A 14,751-nucleotide genomic window follows, 5' to 3' on the forward strand; every position below is an offset into this window, starting at 1 on the left:
GCTGGTCGCAGTGTACGATTTAGGTCAGCCTTCCGTCCTTCGCATAGCTCAGTTGCTGACCGAGCCAGTACGATAGCGATCATGTCTGAGGACGTCCCGAAAACGTTGGTGGAAGACGAGATCGATGAAGATGTGGACGAGACCGAACGTTAGTCTGCTTCATGGCCGTCCGCCGTATTCAGCTCATCTCTGTGTTCACAGAATTGTCTAAAGTAGACAAAGGAAAGGGCCGGGCCACAGAGGAGGATGTGCCCGAGGCGGGAGGCGCAGAGCTCCCCACAGACCAGGATGAGTCTGTCGACCCACCACTAGAGCAGTCTCTTGACGGCCTCAATTTGGCACCCGAAGAGGACACCATTACTGCGGAGATGAAGGCCCTCGATGCCGATCCTGCTGTCTTGCCATTTCCTGCAAACTCTGCGGACGGGCGAAGAGGTGGGATAACCGCCTTGGAGTATTCGCGTCGGGAGCACCGCATCGCAGCCGGTTTTGAAGACTCCTCCGTTCTCGTCTGGGACGCAAACACGCGCCGTTTGCTGCTCTCACTACGCGATATCGAGCACACCGACTACGTATGCGCTCTTGCCTTCTCGCCTGACGCATCAATACTTGCAGTCGGATACCGCGATGCCGTTGTCATCGTATGGGATCTCAATACCGGCGAAAGGCTTGCGACGTTGACCGGCCATGACGGCTTCGTTAACTGCGTCGTGTTCTCTCCCGATGGGCGCACGCTCGCGTCCGCTGCCGTCGACGCGACCGTCAAGCTCTGGGACACCGACAGCTATACGGAGCGCGCATCAACGACTGATCATGATGCCCTTGTCCTTGGAGTTGTCTTCTCACCAGACGGATCGCGCCTCCTCTCCGGTGCCGCGGATGGCGTTGCACGCCTGTGGGATGCAACAGACGCCTCCGCTCTTCAGGCCTATCAGGGGCATGACGGAGTCATCTACGAAGTTGCCTTCTCTCCCGATGGCCGCAGGCTGGTCACCAGCTCTGACGACGGCACCGCCAGAGTGTGGGGCGCCGAATCTGGAGACGAGTTCATGAGAATTAGCGAGAACTCCGGGTCGGTATGGATGGCGGTGTTTTCGGCAGACGGACAGCGCGTCCTGTCCGTGTCCAGCGAAGGAACCGTGAAGGTTGCGAACTCATTCAGTGCCGAGCTGCTCGACACCATCGACGGCGGCTCCGCATTCGCGAGCGCGCCGACGTTGTCAGCGGATGGTCGGTTTGTCGCTGCAGGCGGCGAAGACTACTCGTTGTCGATCTGGAACACGGAAACGAAAAAGCGTATCGCGAAGCTTCGAGGCCATCTGGACATCATCACTCGCATTTGTTTCTCTCCGGACAACGAGCGCATAGTTTCAGCAGCGGACGACGGTCGTGTGCGACTCTGGCAGCTCAGTGATCTCCCATCCCCTCCTCCCTCAGATGACGGAGATGAGGCGGAGGAGCATACAGATGAGGGGGATGAGGAAAACGAGGAGGGCGAGAAACGCGAGGTGGGCGACGATGAAGAAGAGGACGAGGAGGACTCGGTCAAGGATAAGGACGAGGAGGAGGACTCGGCTGGCGCCCAGTGATTCGAAAGGTAATTTCCTCAGGTTACTTGGCGTGAACCTAGTGTATACTGCTCCTCTTTGTCCGGTCTCTGCTCTTTTTGCCTCGTCCAACATGGCAGCCTCCCGGTGTCACTGTACTTACGACTAGAACGAACAAACACGTGTATGCCGCGTTTGGCCTTAGGGATCAAATCTATCCGTTCATCTTGTATTTTTGAGAGGAAGGCATCGCGATATCGGTAAGTTACAAGACACGCAAAGTACATATAACGTTTGCGCAACATTATATCCACATATGAATCATCCCGGGATGATGCATTGATGAGCTGTCAGTGTCACTGACAGGTTACCCTCACCGTGACTTAAGACTCGTCACGGTCGCTTGCTCGAACTTATCCGCATCAGTTGTACACGCCCATTTCGCTGGGACATGCGAGATACCTGACCGGGGCGGGACTGACGGACCTGAATCGCCGGACGGCGCTCATGACAGCCACACCGTGTGATCGGGTCGGAGCTCTGACCTGACCACGACCTGAGAGACAAGGCCTCGCCAGCCTCTAGCGTAGCACCAGCAGACCTTATGCGGCCAGCTCACGACGACCTCCTCGATTCAACAGCGTGACTTGAAGAAGTGCTGCTGGCACACCGTGAGAAATCACGCCGACGCTTGCGAGTCTCTCGTGAGTCGTCGTGGCCTTTCTCCCTCCTCTTATCTTCCCCCATGCAACTACGATGATGTCTGTCTCTGTCTGCAGCAGTCGACGACACAGCTGTCGATACATGCTACAGGCACCTCAGCATGTGTCCGGGAATCACCAGCATTGTCGCGAAGGCGAGTCCTTATGTGTTCCTGAAGGTCCCAAGCAGCGTGGGGACTCCGAGAGTAAAGCTCGGAGGCCCTCCGTTGTCTTGCAACTTGAAGTGTACATCAGATCGTGGGTCATCCTTGTTTGACGTGTTGATACTTGCTCATGCTTGCTCGCCATCACATGCATGTGGCTCATGGGCTATGCTTATGATACTGGTCGTTTTCGTGGTTTCGCATGACTGAGGTGAGCTTGCATTCGTGCATAGTCCTTCCAGATAAAAGACAGGAAGACAAGAACGAGCAACATCAAGTCACAGGACAGTAAGTGTCCGAGATCGTCCTCTCGCGCCAAGACTGCCGTGAGGCACTGACCCACCATTTACAGGTGTCCGCCTGTTCAGCGCTCAGCGTCCGAGCACAACATACTGTCCATTTCGGCTTCGCGAATTGGCCCGAAGCGAGCGTCCAGTTGAGCGAGCATTGATTGCCCTTTCGGATTGCCGCCGGTTTTCTCTTTGACCATCGCCTGCATCGTTGTCGGTCGTCACTGACGCGCTGACCGCTCGGTCGAGAGTGACCATAGTTCGTAGACCAGTATACCGTATTCACTACAGTATCGTAATGATACAATAAATATCATCTTTTTGCATCATTCAACCACGAGCTCGCGATTCGTTCCAACAAAATCAATGATGCGACTGGTAGTTCTGAGGGGTCAGTTGAAGGCCATACAGATGTGTTCACTGCCTGAATTAGACACCGTCATGACCCAAGGACAGAGGCAGCTGAGATATCCTGTTTGACCCCCCGGCGACCTGAGCAGTTCAGGTCCGCCTCAGAGGTGACTGAGGAGCCTCTCCCGGGATAGGCGTATTCCGCGCCTCCTCAGGTCCCGTGGGCGCCACGCCGGTGTCCGAACGCTGGCCCCGCAGCATGCCCGGTCTCAGGCGACCCAGGCCTCTCCCACAAATGGGCGTGTATCATACCCTGGTGACTTAGTACTACAAGTCTCTCTCTCATAATGCCTGATCAGAGGGTCTGCCACCTGTTCTGTGTCCACCGGCGATGCCACGACTCAGCTCAAGAGGTACTAATGTGGACTCGGACAGTGCTCTACTACTCCGCCTCTACCGCTACAGGCAGGCGTAGCCTCCCTGGCAGCTCCGGATCCCCACCCGCTTTTGTGAAGGCTGTGCTTCCTCCAGTTCGGAGCTTACATTTCGGGCGTCAAATCATCGTCAAATCGTGTCCCTCGGATCGCATATAGTATGTACATCTCAGCTACGGGACAAGGACAAGTCGGACTCGAAATACCTACCAACAACGCAATTCAATGGAGGAAGGGTAGGTCTAGTGACGAGACTTGTGCAATGCCATGCAGAGCCTCCAATGAATGGTTCGTCTGGCCAGTTCGTGTGTCTGGGGGGTCCGTTCCACGGGCCGGGGTTCCCTTCTCTATCGATAGAACCCAATTTGCATGAAGCGCTGCAGCGGCTGTACGCATAGAACCACAACGGTGGGATCCTCACATGCTAATACACCATCATCATCTTCAGCCTCCAGAACATCCTGAGCTGTGCGGCCGGACTGTCAAACTTTCCTCTTCAATCTTGAACCCCGATCGCCATGAACGCTGGGCCTGCTGCGTCCGAAGTGTACGCGCAACAACTCTTCAAACTCGCGCTAGGATATCCTCTATGGGAGCCCGAGCCGAAGAATGCGCCCGGGCAAGGCGAGGTACTGATCGGCGATGTCGGATATCTTGGTCAAGGAGGCTTCTACCGCCTCTTTAATGCGATGAGGGAGGCCGAGGACAGTATACATATTGCCGTCCCTCCGAATTTCAAGAAATTCCAACTCGGCTTGATACCAGTCATCACAGCAAACAATGTCATCAATGAAGGTCCCTTGTTCAGTCAAAATGTCCGTCGTCTCGAGGTAGGAGGCGGAGCTGGATCGTAAGTGGCTCTTTACTAACGTGTGGCGCTCTCTGATCAAACTCTTTTCACAGTCATGGCGTCAACGTCGCCTTTCAATGCGAATGTACCGACCAACAAGGCGCGTTGGCTATCCTCGATACCCCCGGAAAGCGTGAACTTGTGCAGCAGACTCGCCGAATGGCCAAATATATGAAGGAGAATATAGATACTTGGCACCGCTGGGCGAACTCAGATGAGGTAGGCCTCAGCGTCGCTATCGAAGACATACTCTTCGTCCGAGGGTGGGTCAAAACGAGTCGTTGGGCCGTCGTAGCCTTCTTCGGTAACAGCAGGCATGCGAAGCTTACCTTCAACGGCGATTTGGGCCTGCCTGTCTCTGCCGCATTTCGGATTGAGACGCAGAGAGAGACAGCTGCGACATGTCTCCCTCGCATAGGACCAGACGACCGTCCCCGGTTGAATCCGAACAGACCTCTAGGGCCAAATCAACTGGAAGAGCCTCCAAATCTTACCCAGGCTCAGAGTCCGCGAAGCAAAAAGAAGAAAGGGAAGGGTCGTGCAGATGACATGGACCAACGACGTTCCAGAGAGATGGACGCTGGCCCGTCCTCCGGACAGTGGGGGAACCAGGTCGCCGGTGCTCAGGAGCAGTATCCCTCGGACCAGTGTATGTTTCTACACTACTTCAAGCTGAAGAAGCGCCTGCTGCTGCCCTCGAAGATCGAAGCTGCCGCCGAACCACAAGACCCGTCTGTGGACCGTGATGCGGAGGATGCTATGGAATTGATCGAAGAGGTTCCGCCTCGAGTACCAGTAGGTCCACATACATTGTCCCTGCGACACGTCTTACATGTCTATATATGAAAGCAATATGATCCTGTCGTCTTCGTGTTGGACTTCATTTTGGAGGCGAGTGGCCATCCATATCAAGGTGTCGTTCCATCTCACCGTCGCTCACAGCATTCTCAAGCAGACGTCGCAATCGCAAGTGACTTAGACTTGATTCGTGTGTGCAAAGTATGCTGTCGCTGTCCCCGTCTCGCCAGGGCAGAGCTCATGAGGGGCCACAGAGTAAATTCGATGGTGAACATCCGATTCCCGATGATATACGAGGCTTTCTGGAGGAGGTTCAACCTGACATCGAAGTGACCGAGGATGGACGTAGGTGGATTCACGTGCGTGTATTGTGGATTGTACTCACTACGGTCTCCTCAGTTGGCATACTATTATTCAACGATGAGGACACGGAAAGGCGTATCGCCGAGAGCGCAAATGCGGCGGATCCTATGCATGACGCACAAGCGGCGGCACCACATCATGATGTACAACAAGAAGCCGCTCCACCTGTAGAGGAGGACGTCGACATGCAAGATGAAGGTGGAGGGGCTGATCCCGGAATAAACGACGACCACCCATTCATCCCACCAGATAACCGTGCGGAGGAGAAGAAGTACGGAGACAGGTCGAACATCCTGCATCTCCCGGCGCCAACAGGCAGCGAGCGCAGAGGTGGCATCTCCGCCCTCGCGTACTCACCAGTAGGGCGGGACATCGCCGCTGGCTTCGAGAACAACACTATCATCATCTGGAGCGCGATGAACCACGCTCCAAGACACCAATTCCAGGACCACGGCGGAGCCGTCTCCTCCCTTGCCTTCTCTCCAGACGGCAACAAACTGGTCTCGGGCGGACGCGACGGACGTGTCATCATCTGGGATCTCATCGCAGGAGGGATGATCAAATCGATGCACGCTCACGAAGGCACCGTCGACTGCGTTGCATATTCGCCTGACGGCAAGCTGTTCGCGTCAGCGGCTGGCGACTCGGTCGTGAAACTCTGGGAAGCCGAGACCGGCAACTTGCGCGCTAGGACGGACGAGCACAGCGGGATCATCATGGCCGTCGTATTCTCCCCTGATAACGAGCGGTTCGTCTCTACGAGCGCGGAGGGCACCGCGCACGTATGGAGTACGCATACGGCGTCACACATCTGTGACCTGCAGGGGCATGAAGGGGTGATCTATACGGTGTCGTACTCTCCCGACGGGAGGAGGCTCGTCACGGGCTCGGACGACGGTACCGCCAGGGTCTGGAGCGCGCTGCTCGGAGACGAATTCATGACGCTGAGCGAGGGAGAGGGAGGCTCGGTGTGGGCTGCGACGTTCTCTGCAGATGGGAGGGTCCTTCACTACGTCGGCAGCGAGCGGGTCATCAAGACGTTCGACTCTTTCACCGCCGACCTCATCCACAGCATAGACTGTGGTGACAAGGTCGCCATGGGCATGACGTTCTCCTCGGATGGCCGCCTGCTCGCCGCCGGGGGCGAGGACCATGTTGTCACTGTGTGGGACATGGTGGCGAGGCAGGAGGTCGTACAGTTGAGCGGACACACCGACAACGTGAACTACCTCTCCTTCTCTCACGACCACAAGTTCGTTGCGTCAGCCTCGGACGATGGTAGCGTGCGCAAGTGGGAACTCCCGGCTTTGGCAGCAGTGGCTTAATCGTAAGTACTTACCGCGTTGCGTATCGTGTCGAGAGCTAAACGCGTAAGATCTTTCATTTGCACAGGGACATCAGAGTCTTGTTGGAACACGAGGTCAGGGACGAGCTCGCAAGCTCGGCCGCGATAGTACCTGGCCGAAAATGGATAAGGGAAGGGTATATATACAGGGGTTTTCGATGTACATACCTCACGCGATTGCCCTTCGGGCATCGTCCGCGCCCGGGACACTCGCGCTCGTCGAACGTCGTTCCGCTTGTTCTCACAAGTCTCGCTGGGCTTGATACAAGATTGGTCCATGTATTATCACTATGGTTGTGAGTGATGATAGTACACGAACGATAGATCTAAAGTTCTCCCAGATGCGGCGAGCCGTAACAATTGAACAGATTGAACATACAATCGATAAGCCACATGTACCACGACGATACTAGTGATGATGCTACTTTTTAGTATTTGATTTAGTTAGGCTGAAGCGGTTGAGGGAAAACAGAGGGACATTTCTTTTCCTTTCCAACGGCCCGTTACTAGTTGATCACCTTGAATGAACGCACTACAAAATGCTAACTCGCGAGGGCACGTGACACGTCACTGAACCTTCTCATCCAAGTCATCACGTAGCAGACGCGTCTCTTCGACGCTTCGTCGCGAACTTGGCAGAAAACTGCATTCTGCGGGACTCTCTGCCAGTGATACTCTGAATAGGATTCACAGCGAACCAACAATACTTTCAGCATTCAAAGACGGCCACGATCAATGTATAGTCGTTGGCGGAAATGGAAACTTGAAGCAACAGCGTCTTTGGTGACTTGTTCTCATCGTCACGGCAGATATCATTCGCTGAGCCTGTCACTGTAGGGTACAAATGTTGATGACGATGGCACGAAGCTGTGACACCCTAGTCAAAGGAAGTAGAGCTTTCGAGTGGTCTGTGCGTCTTAGCTCGGAGGCTGTTCGGCCGGTTTTCAATTTCCTCTGCTCAGGCTACCACTGCCATCTTCGAAGGCTGTGTTGCGCGATTGGAATCTGCATATGCAGCATGCTGGCTTATATCGGTTGACCGGCGAGTACTTCAAATAAGTCGTTGTATGGCGAGCGTCGTAAGTTACGTGTCGAGATTGACCCTGTTGGATGCAGGCTTTAACTCCGAACCGCGTGTTCTTTCCGCCCCGCGCTTCAGTAACATGAAGCCAACCGTCTCACGAGCGGACCGCACGTCTATCGATAGAACCTTATTTGAGGCGGCACGCAGAAGACCACCGCCTCGTGCCAAACTGTATATCATCTTGGTCATCCTATCCGCCTTCATTGCCTTCAACCTCAACTACGGCCACCATGAATGCTGGACCCGCCGCGTACGAAGTGTATGCTCAAGAGCTCTACAATCGCGCGTGGGGCTATCCTCTATGGGAACCTGAGCCGGAGGCGCGGGGCGAGGTTCTGATTGGTGATGTCGGTTATCTCAGGCATGGAGCATTTTACCGCCTCTTCAACGCAGTGACAGTGGTGGATGGGGAGACTCAACGAACAGGGACTCCGAACCCGCCCTCCGGCTCTGCGAGGTTCATCCTCGATCAGTCGTTGGTCCACTCCAAGTCTAACGCGATGAGCAAAGGTCCCCACTATAGTAGAAGTGTTCGTCGCATCGGCATGGGAGCTGATGCTGGAACGTCAGTAGTTCCTCATGCATCTCTTGTGGAATCACTGATATTTAACGTTATTAATGCTGTGTACATAGTCACGGGGCCAAATTCGGGTTCGAATGCGAGTGCACTAGCCAATATGGCGCCATGGTTATCCTGGACACACCCGGAATACGCGAAGAGGTGCATCAAGACCGCCGAATGAAGACACACATGAAGAACAATATAGACGTCTGGCACCAGTGGGCGACGGGCTCAGACGCGAGAAACCGAGAGCCTGGACTTGACATTTCTCTTGAGGACATATTTTTTGTCCAAGGATGGACTAAGACCACTCGCTGGGGGGTCGTCAGCTTCTTCGGCGACAGCAGATCAATGAAGCTTACCATCGAGGGCAATGTGCCGGCCATGCCTGCTTCTGCAGGCGTCCACTTCGGCTTGCTGACAGAGAGAGAACATATGCCTGAGCATCGAGTAGGGCCGGTAGGCCGTGGGCACTCAACCCTCAACAGCCTTCTGGGAATGAATCCGTCTCCTGATCATGCCCAAGCCCAGGGAAAGCGAGGGAAGAATAAAAAAAGCAAGAGTCGTGGAGAACTTGCAGACCAACGCTACACCAGCGAGACGGATGCCAGCTCGCTCTCCTCCGCGTCGCTCAGGGAGGACCAGTATCCCGCGGATCAATGCATGTTTCTGCATTACTTTAAAGCCAAGAAACGCTTGTTACTTCCTACGAAGATTGAAGCTGCGGCTGAGCCTCAGGACCCGTCCATGGACCGTGATGCGGAGGATGCTATGGAGTTGATAGAGGAGATCCCCCCTCGAGAGATGGTAAGGGCGGATACGTCGTCTTAGTATCAATGATTCATCTCATGTATGGATACTTTATTCTGAAGCCATACGACCCTGTGATGTTCGTCCTGGACTACATATTGCAGGCAAGTTCACCATCTCTCTTCGAATTGATGTTTCAACTACCTAACGGTCGATCATAGCACTCTGAAGCCAAGATCGCCATCGCAAGTGATTTTGACCTGATTCGCGTGTGCGAGGTCGGCTGTCACTGTTGCTGTTCAGAACAACTTGAGCTCACGAGGGTTGCAGAGTCGATCTGACGAGGATCGTCCTAAGCTCATCCCTGATGATATACCGCGCTTTCTGGAGGAAGTTCAGCCAGACATTGAAGTGACTGAGGATGGGCGTGAGTGTTGTTTCAATCACGCATCGCTACCTGTACTCACTATGGTCTTCTTAGTCGGACTCTTACAATTTATTGATGATGACACTGCGGTGCACATCGCGGAGAGTGCGAAGGCTGGAGATGCGTTGCCTAGCGCACCAACAGCGGGATCCTTGAACACCACATCAACTGAACCCACTCCACACAAGGAAGCAGGTGACGATCACGGAGGCAGGCGAGGGGATTCCGCAGTGTCTGGTCCCGGAGCCAGCGATACCAGCCAGGTTGACTCAGGAGCAGGAGCAATTGATATCAACTCTGCAACTCCTCCGAGCAGCCGCGACGAGGACAAATGGAAGCTCGGAGATCAGTATCACGTTCTGCCGCTCCCTCCACTGAGCAGCGAACAGCGCAGAGGTGGGATCTCTGCGCTCGCATACTCGCCTGTGGGTAGGGAGATCGCTGCCGGGTTCGAAGATAACACCATCATCGTCTGGACTGCGATGAATCGCTCTGTGCGCTTCCAATTCGAAGAGCATAGCGATACCGTCTCCTCCCTCGTCTTCTCTCCAGACGGGAGCAAGCTGGTCTCAGGCGGACGCGACGGGCGCGTCATCATCTGGGACCTCATCGACGGAGGGTCGATCCGGTCGCTCAACGCCCACCAGGGTGCCGTCGAGCGCGTTGCATACTCGGCGGACGGAAAGCTGATTGCTTCCGGCGCCGACTCGGTCGTGAAGCTCTGGGAGGCCGAGACCGGAAACCTGCGCGGGACGACGGAGGAACATGGCGGGATTATCATGTACGTCGTGTTCTCCCCCGACAACGAACGATTCGTGTCTACGAGCTCGGATGGTTCCGCACGCGTATGGAGCACCCACACCGCGTCGCATGTCTGCGATCTGAAAGGGCATGAGGGAGTCATCTACACTATCGCGTATTCTCACGACGGGAGAAGGCTCGTCACAGGCGCAGACGACGGCACCGCTAGGATCTGGAGTGCGCTGATTGGAGATGAGTTCGCGAGGCTGAGCGAAGGCGAAGGCGGCTCGGTGTGGGCGGCGGCGTTCTCTGCAGATGGCAAAGAGCTTCACTCTGTCGGCAGTGAGCGGGTGATCAAGACGTACGATTCCTTCACGGCCGAGCTGATCGACACAATCGACGGCGGCGACAAGGTCGCTATGGCTCCCGCGTTCTCTGCGGATGGTCGTCTGCTCGCCGCGGGTGGTGAGGACCACATCATCACGGTGTGGGACATGGCGACGAAGCAGGAGGTTGTTCAGTTGCCCGGGCACACCGACAACGTGAACTACCTCGCCTTCTCCCACGACAACAGGCATATCACATCTGCATCGGATGACGGTACGGTGTGCAAATGGGAGCTCCCTGCCCTGGTGACGACGACAGCTTAGACGTAAGTGGCTGTAATGCATATGGGAATACTGAGGACTGACCGCAGTATTTACCGGGTGGATGAAGGGGACTGACGGGAGTCGTCAAACAACGCGCAAAGGCGCCAGATGCAAGCTTCACGCTGTGGATGGACGAGTAGCTATGTATGTGTGAGGTTCACAGAACGAGCCGAATGATACCAGATGGCCTTGACTCGGACTAGTTGAACTTCGCTACGATTGGATAGTGTGGAATAGGATAGTCGTCGAACAACGCCAGTCATAGATGTGTGCAATGCAAGGGGGAAACAAACAAAGTAATGAGACGGCGATTGGCCAGCCACTATCCCAGAGTGTCTCGTTTTACATACTTATGTAGATGATTTGATTGAAAGCTGTCGGCGCCAGAAAGCAAGGAGCACAAGGAATGTGAGTAAACAGAACGTCGACTGAGGAGGAGCGCGACGTGCATATATAAGTACTTTTCGGACGTGGTGAAGGGGCAGAGTCAAACAATTCGCATAACCAGACGACTACAGAAGGGAGGAGGAGGAGGAGGAGGGGGGGATACATCATTTAGTCATCGAGCGATAGCCACAGGCGCCGAATTCCATTTTCGAGAACGAGATCGCCTGCGCCACGATCACGTGTACCCCCACTGCGGACGCTCGCCCAGCGCTCGCCCGACGCCGGGCCTCCTCCGAGCTCGGAGTCGCAAGTCGCCGTTACGGTCCTCACTGTGCTCATCCCCGCTGTACTACAGGCATAGGATCACTAATCACACCTTTTATGTAGCATGGAGCTTACACCTTCCGAAATCAGAGGCCAAAGGACAAGCAAAGAATGATCACGACGTCGGCGGGCACGAACGATGCCAGACTCGGAAGTGAGGTAAGTACAACAAACAAATCTGTCAGTGTATATCCTCTGACCTCTGTAAGTTATCCTCAGCTAGGCGCTATTGCGGCTGAGCGTGCGTGCGCGCCGCGATCGCGTGCCTTAAGAGGCAGAACGGCGACGTCGTCGTAAAGGCTATGTTCAGAGACCTCTGTACAGTCGCGGAAGCACTGCCAGTACTGATAATCTCGTGCACGGGTCTCTGCGGGCGCGCCCACTCCTGAGGCTACTATGAAAGCTCTCTTATGTTAGTGTTTCCCTGTACCCTGGTCCTGCCCGCGACTTGCTAACTCTGAGCACGAAGCGACTAGGGCTGATTGGAGTCGGATGGACGTCCCGTGTGCATTCTTGTGGAGCTTCACGCACCCTGATAGCATCCCACACTTGCTCGCTGCTGTGATGACCCGGTATCAGTCAGGCAGTGCACTGTGACGTGCCATATCCACGGACGTACAAGACGGCGAACCCACTGACAGCACGCGAAGTTTCGGTGAATTGATGGATGACTTTTCCAAGCTTCGCTTTCAGTCCCGGTAGGAAGCAGACCAAAAGCTTGACCGAGTCAAGCCATACAGTACGTCTGACATGATCGAAATCACCATTCACTTTGAATTGAGGGCGAGCCAGGACTAATGACAAGCTTCGGTTGTCTTTTGTAAGAGTGCAGCTTCACTCTATTGGTATTCCGCTCAGCGACCTAACTCGCCTATTTCTGAGCGCACCATACACATACCCAAGCGACTCGTGTCTGGCGGCATTCGTCCCTATCCGAAAGACAATAGGGGTACACATGTAAGTGTTTCGTGGAGGTTGTGCGTTCGAAGCCGTATCACCCTGCTCTTTTGTCCTGGGACTATGTCTGGAGGTATATTTATGTGGTTCTGTGTTCGTCTGTAAGTGATATAGTATCTCACCGTGTACAAGACACTGTTTCAGGTCTGTAGTTACCTTCGAGTGATGCGGTTCTGGACCTGATACACGTTTGCATGATAGATTGCTATTGTTCTAAACTATGCAACCTAGGAACATGAGTGGCTGTCGAATCATTTAAAAGGTTGGTTATGCCAACCCAAACGACATATCCGGCTTTCTGAAGCCCACTTTAGGCACTCGATACTCCACACATGTGAGTCTGCCACATTCAAATACCGTGCGCTCGTATTCACTTCACACTCTACAGTACGCAGATTTCACCCGTAGCCGAATGGAAGGTTTTGACTGCCACTGGAACGTGTATGCGCAACAGCTCTTCAGGCGAGGATTAGGCTATCCTCTATGGGATCCCGAACCCGGGGTAGAAGAAGGCGAGGTACTGATTGGCGATGTCGGATATTTGAAAGAGGGAAGATTCTTTCGTATCTGCAATGCAACGAGAGATGCCAAGGATAGTACACAACCGTATGATCCTCCGGAATACAAAAAACTGGATCTCACATCGACACCAATAGCCAATACCATCCCTAAAGGAGCCCTCTTCAGTCAAAGTGTCGTGGAAGGTGAGGCAGGATCGTAAGTGTCTTTTTACCGGTGTGCATTTCACTCGTATTAAACTCTGTTCATAGCCATGGCGCCAATGTGGCCTTTCAATGCAAATGTACTGAAGACCAAGGCGCGTTGGCTATCCTCGGTATGCCTGGCAAGCACGAACTCGTATGTCAAGCTCCCGAGATAGTGGAACACTTGAAGCAGAATGCAGACACCTGGCACCATTGGGTCACAGACAAGAATGGGGATGCGCCTGAGAATGTAGATTCCATCGAGAAGCTGCTGTTCGTTCGAGGCTGGGTCAAAACCAGTCGTTGCGCTGTCGTGGCCTTCTTCAATGACTGTAGGAATGTGAAGTACAAGTCCATCGGTGATGTAGGCCCTGGTTACTCTTCCCAGTTGCTTGATGACAAGGAAGAATACACACCTCCTGGATGCTGTGCTAGAGTATGGCCGCCGGTAGGCAACCTTCCTCAGACAGACGGTGGCAGCCCGCGACATCTTAGGGCGATGGACGAAGACTCAGGGAACCTCTCAAATGTATGCATGTTTCTGCACTACTTCAAGATGAAGAAGTGTGCCAGTGTGCAAGAGGCTCCCCCTGAGGAGGAGGAGGACCCTGATGTTGCTCTGCGTGATGAAGTTGAAAGAGATTCCGATCCCGCAGTGAGTATGAATACATATGTCGCTTGTCACATGTCTCATGCATGTCTTGTTAGCCCGAGCCATACGACCCTGTCAATTTTATCTTGGACTACATATTGAAGGTTAGTTCAGGGTGCACTTCGAACTGATGTCGTATCTCACCGTCGAACGCAGAATCCCAAAGTGAATGTCGCGATTGCTAGTGATCTAGACTTGATACGCTTGTGTGAGGTACGTCGTTCTTGTTTAGCTCTCGGCATCGTTGAACTCACGGGGGACTACAGGGTCGATCTGACGATGGATACCCAATTCCTGATGATATACCGAAATTCTTGAGGGAAACCAAGCCTCCCGTTAACGTCACTGAGGATGGACGTGAGTCGTATAAAGTAACACTGGTTGGCTGGTGTTGACCATGAGTTTCATAGTCGGCACACTATTTGATGAGGCTACCGAGATGCACCTCGCGACTGAAGGCTGACGAGAATCCTCGAACACGCACGAAGGCGCTAGATATAAGCCGTGCTTGGCAGGTGGACGAACAGATATGTGTGTACGAGGTATCGAAGAACGAGATGAACAGTACTGGATGGCCCTGTAATCAGTTGATACTGGCCATGACTGGATGTAAGCAAGAGTATTTGAGCATCCGCCGAACCGCCACCATAGATGTAGATGTGCGCGATCC

At 54.1% G+C, this 14,751-nt stretch overlaps 1 protein-coding gene across 1 annotated transcript; it reads left to right on the plus strand.

Moving 5' to 3' along the window:
* Nucleotides 1-13,562: 13,562 nt before the first annotated feature.
* Nucleotides 13,563-14,544, plus strand: B0H18DRAFT_1129161 (uncharacterized protein; the record flags this gene model as incomplete). The annotated part of the gene is made up of 5 exons (XM_048035398.1): nucleotides 13,563-14,084; nucleotides 14,138-14,185; nucleotides 14,238-14,294; nucleotides 14,348-14,438; nucleotides 14,492-14,544. 5 exons carry the CDS (start codon nucleotides 13,563-13,565, stop codon nucleotides 14,542-14,544), a joined length of 771 nt encoding a protein of 256 aa, XP_047884780.1.
* Nucleotides 14,545-14,751: the final 207 nt, after the last annotated feature.

This window comes from Fomitopsis serialis (assembly GCF_022376445.1).
Source record: "Fomitopsis serialis strain Sig1Antser10 chromosome Unknown B0H18scaffold_371, whole genome shotgun sequence".
Taxonomy (NCBI): domain Eukaryota; kingdom Fungi; phylum Basidiomycota; class Agaricomycetes; order Polyporales; family Fomitopsidaceae; genus Fomitopsis; species Fomitopsis serialis.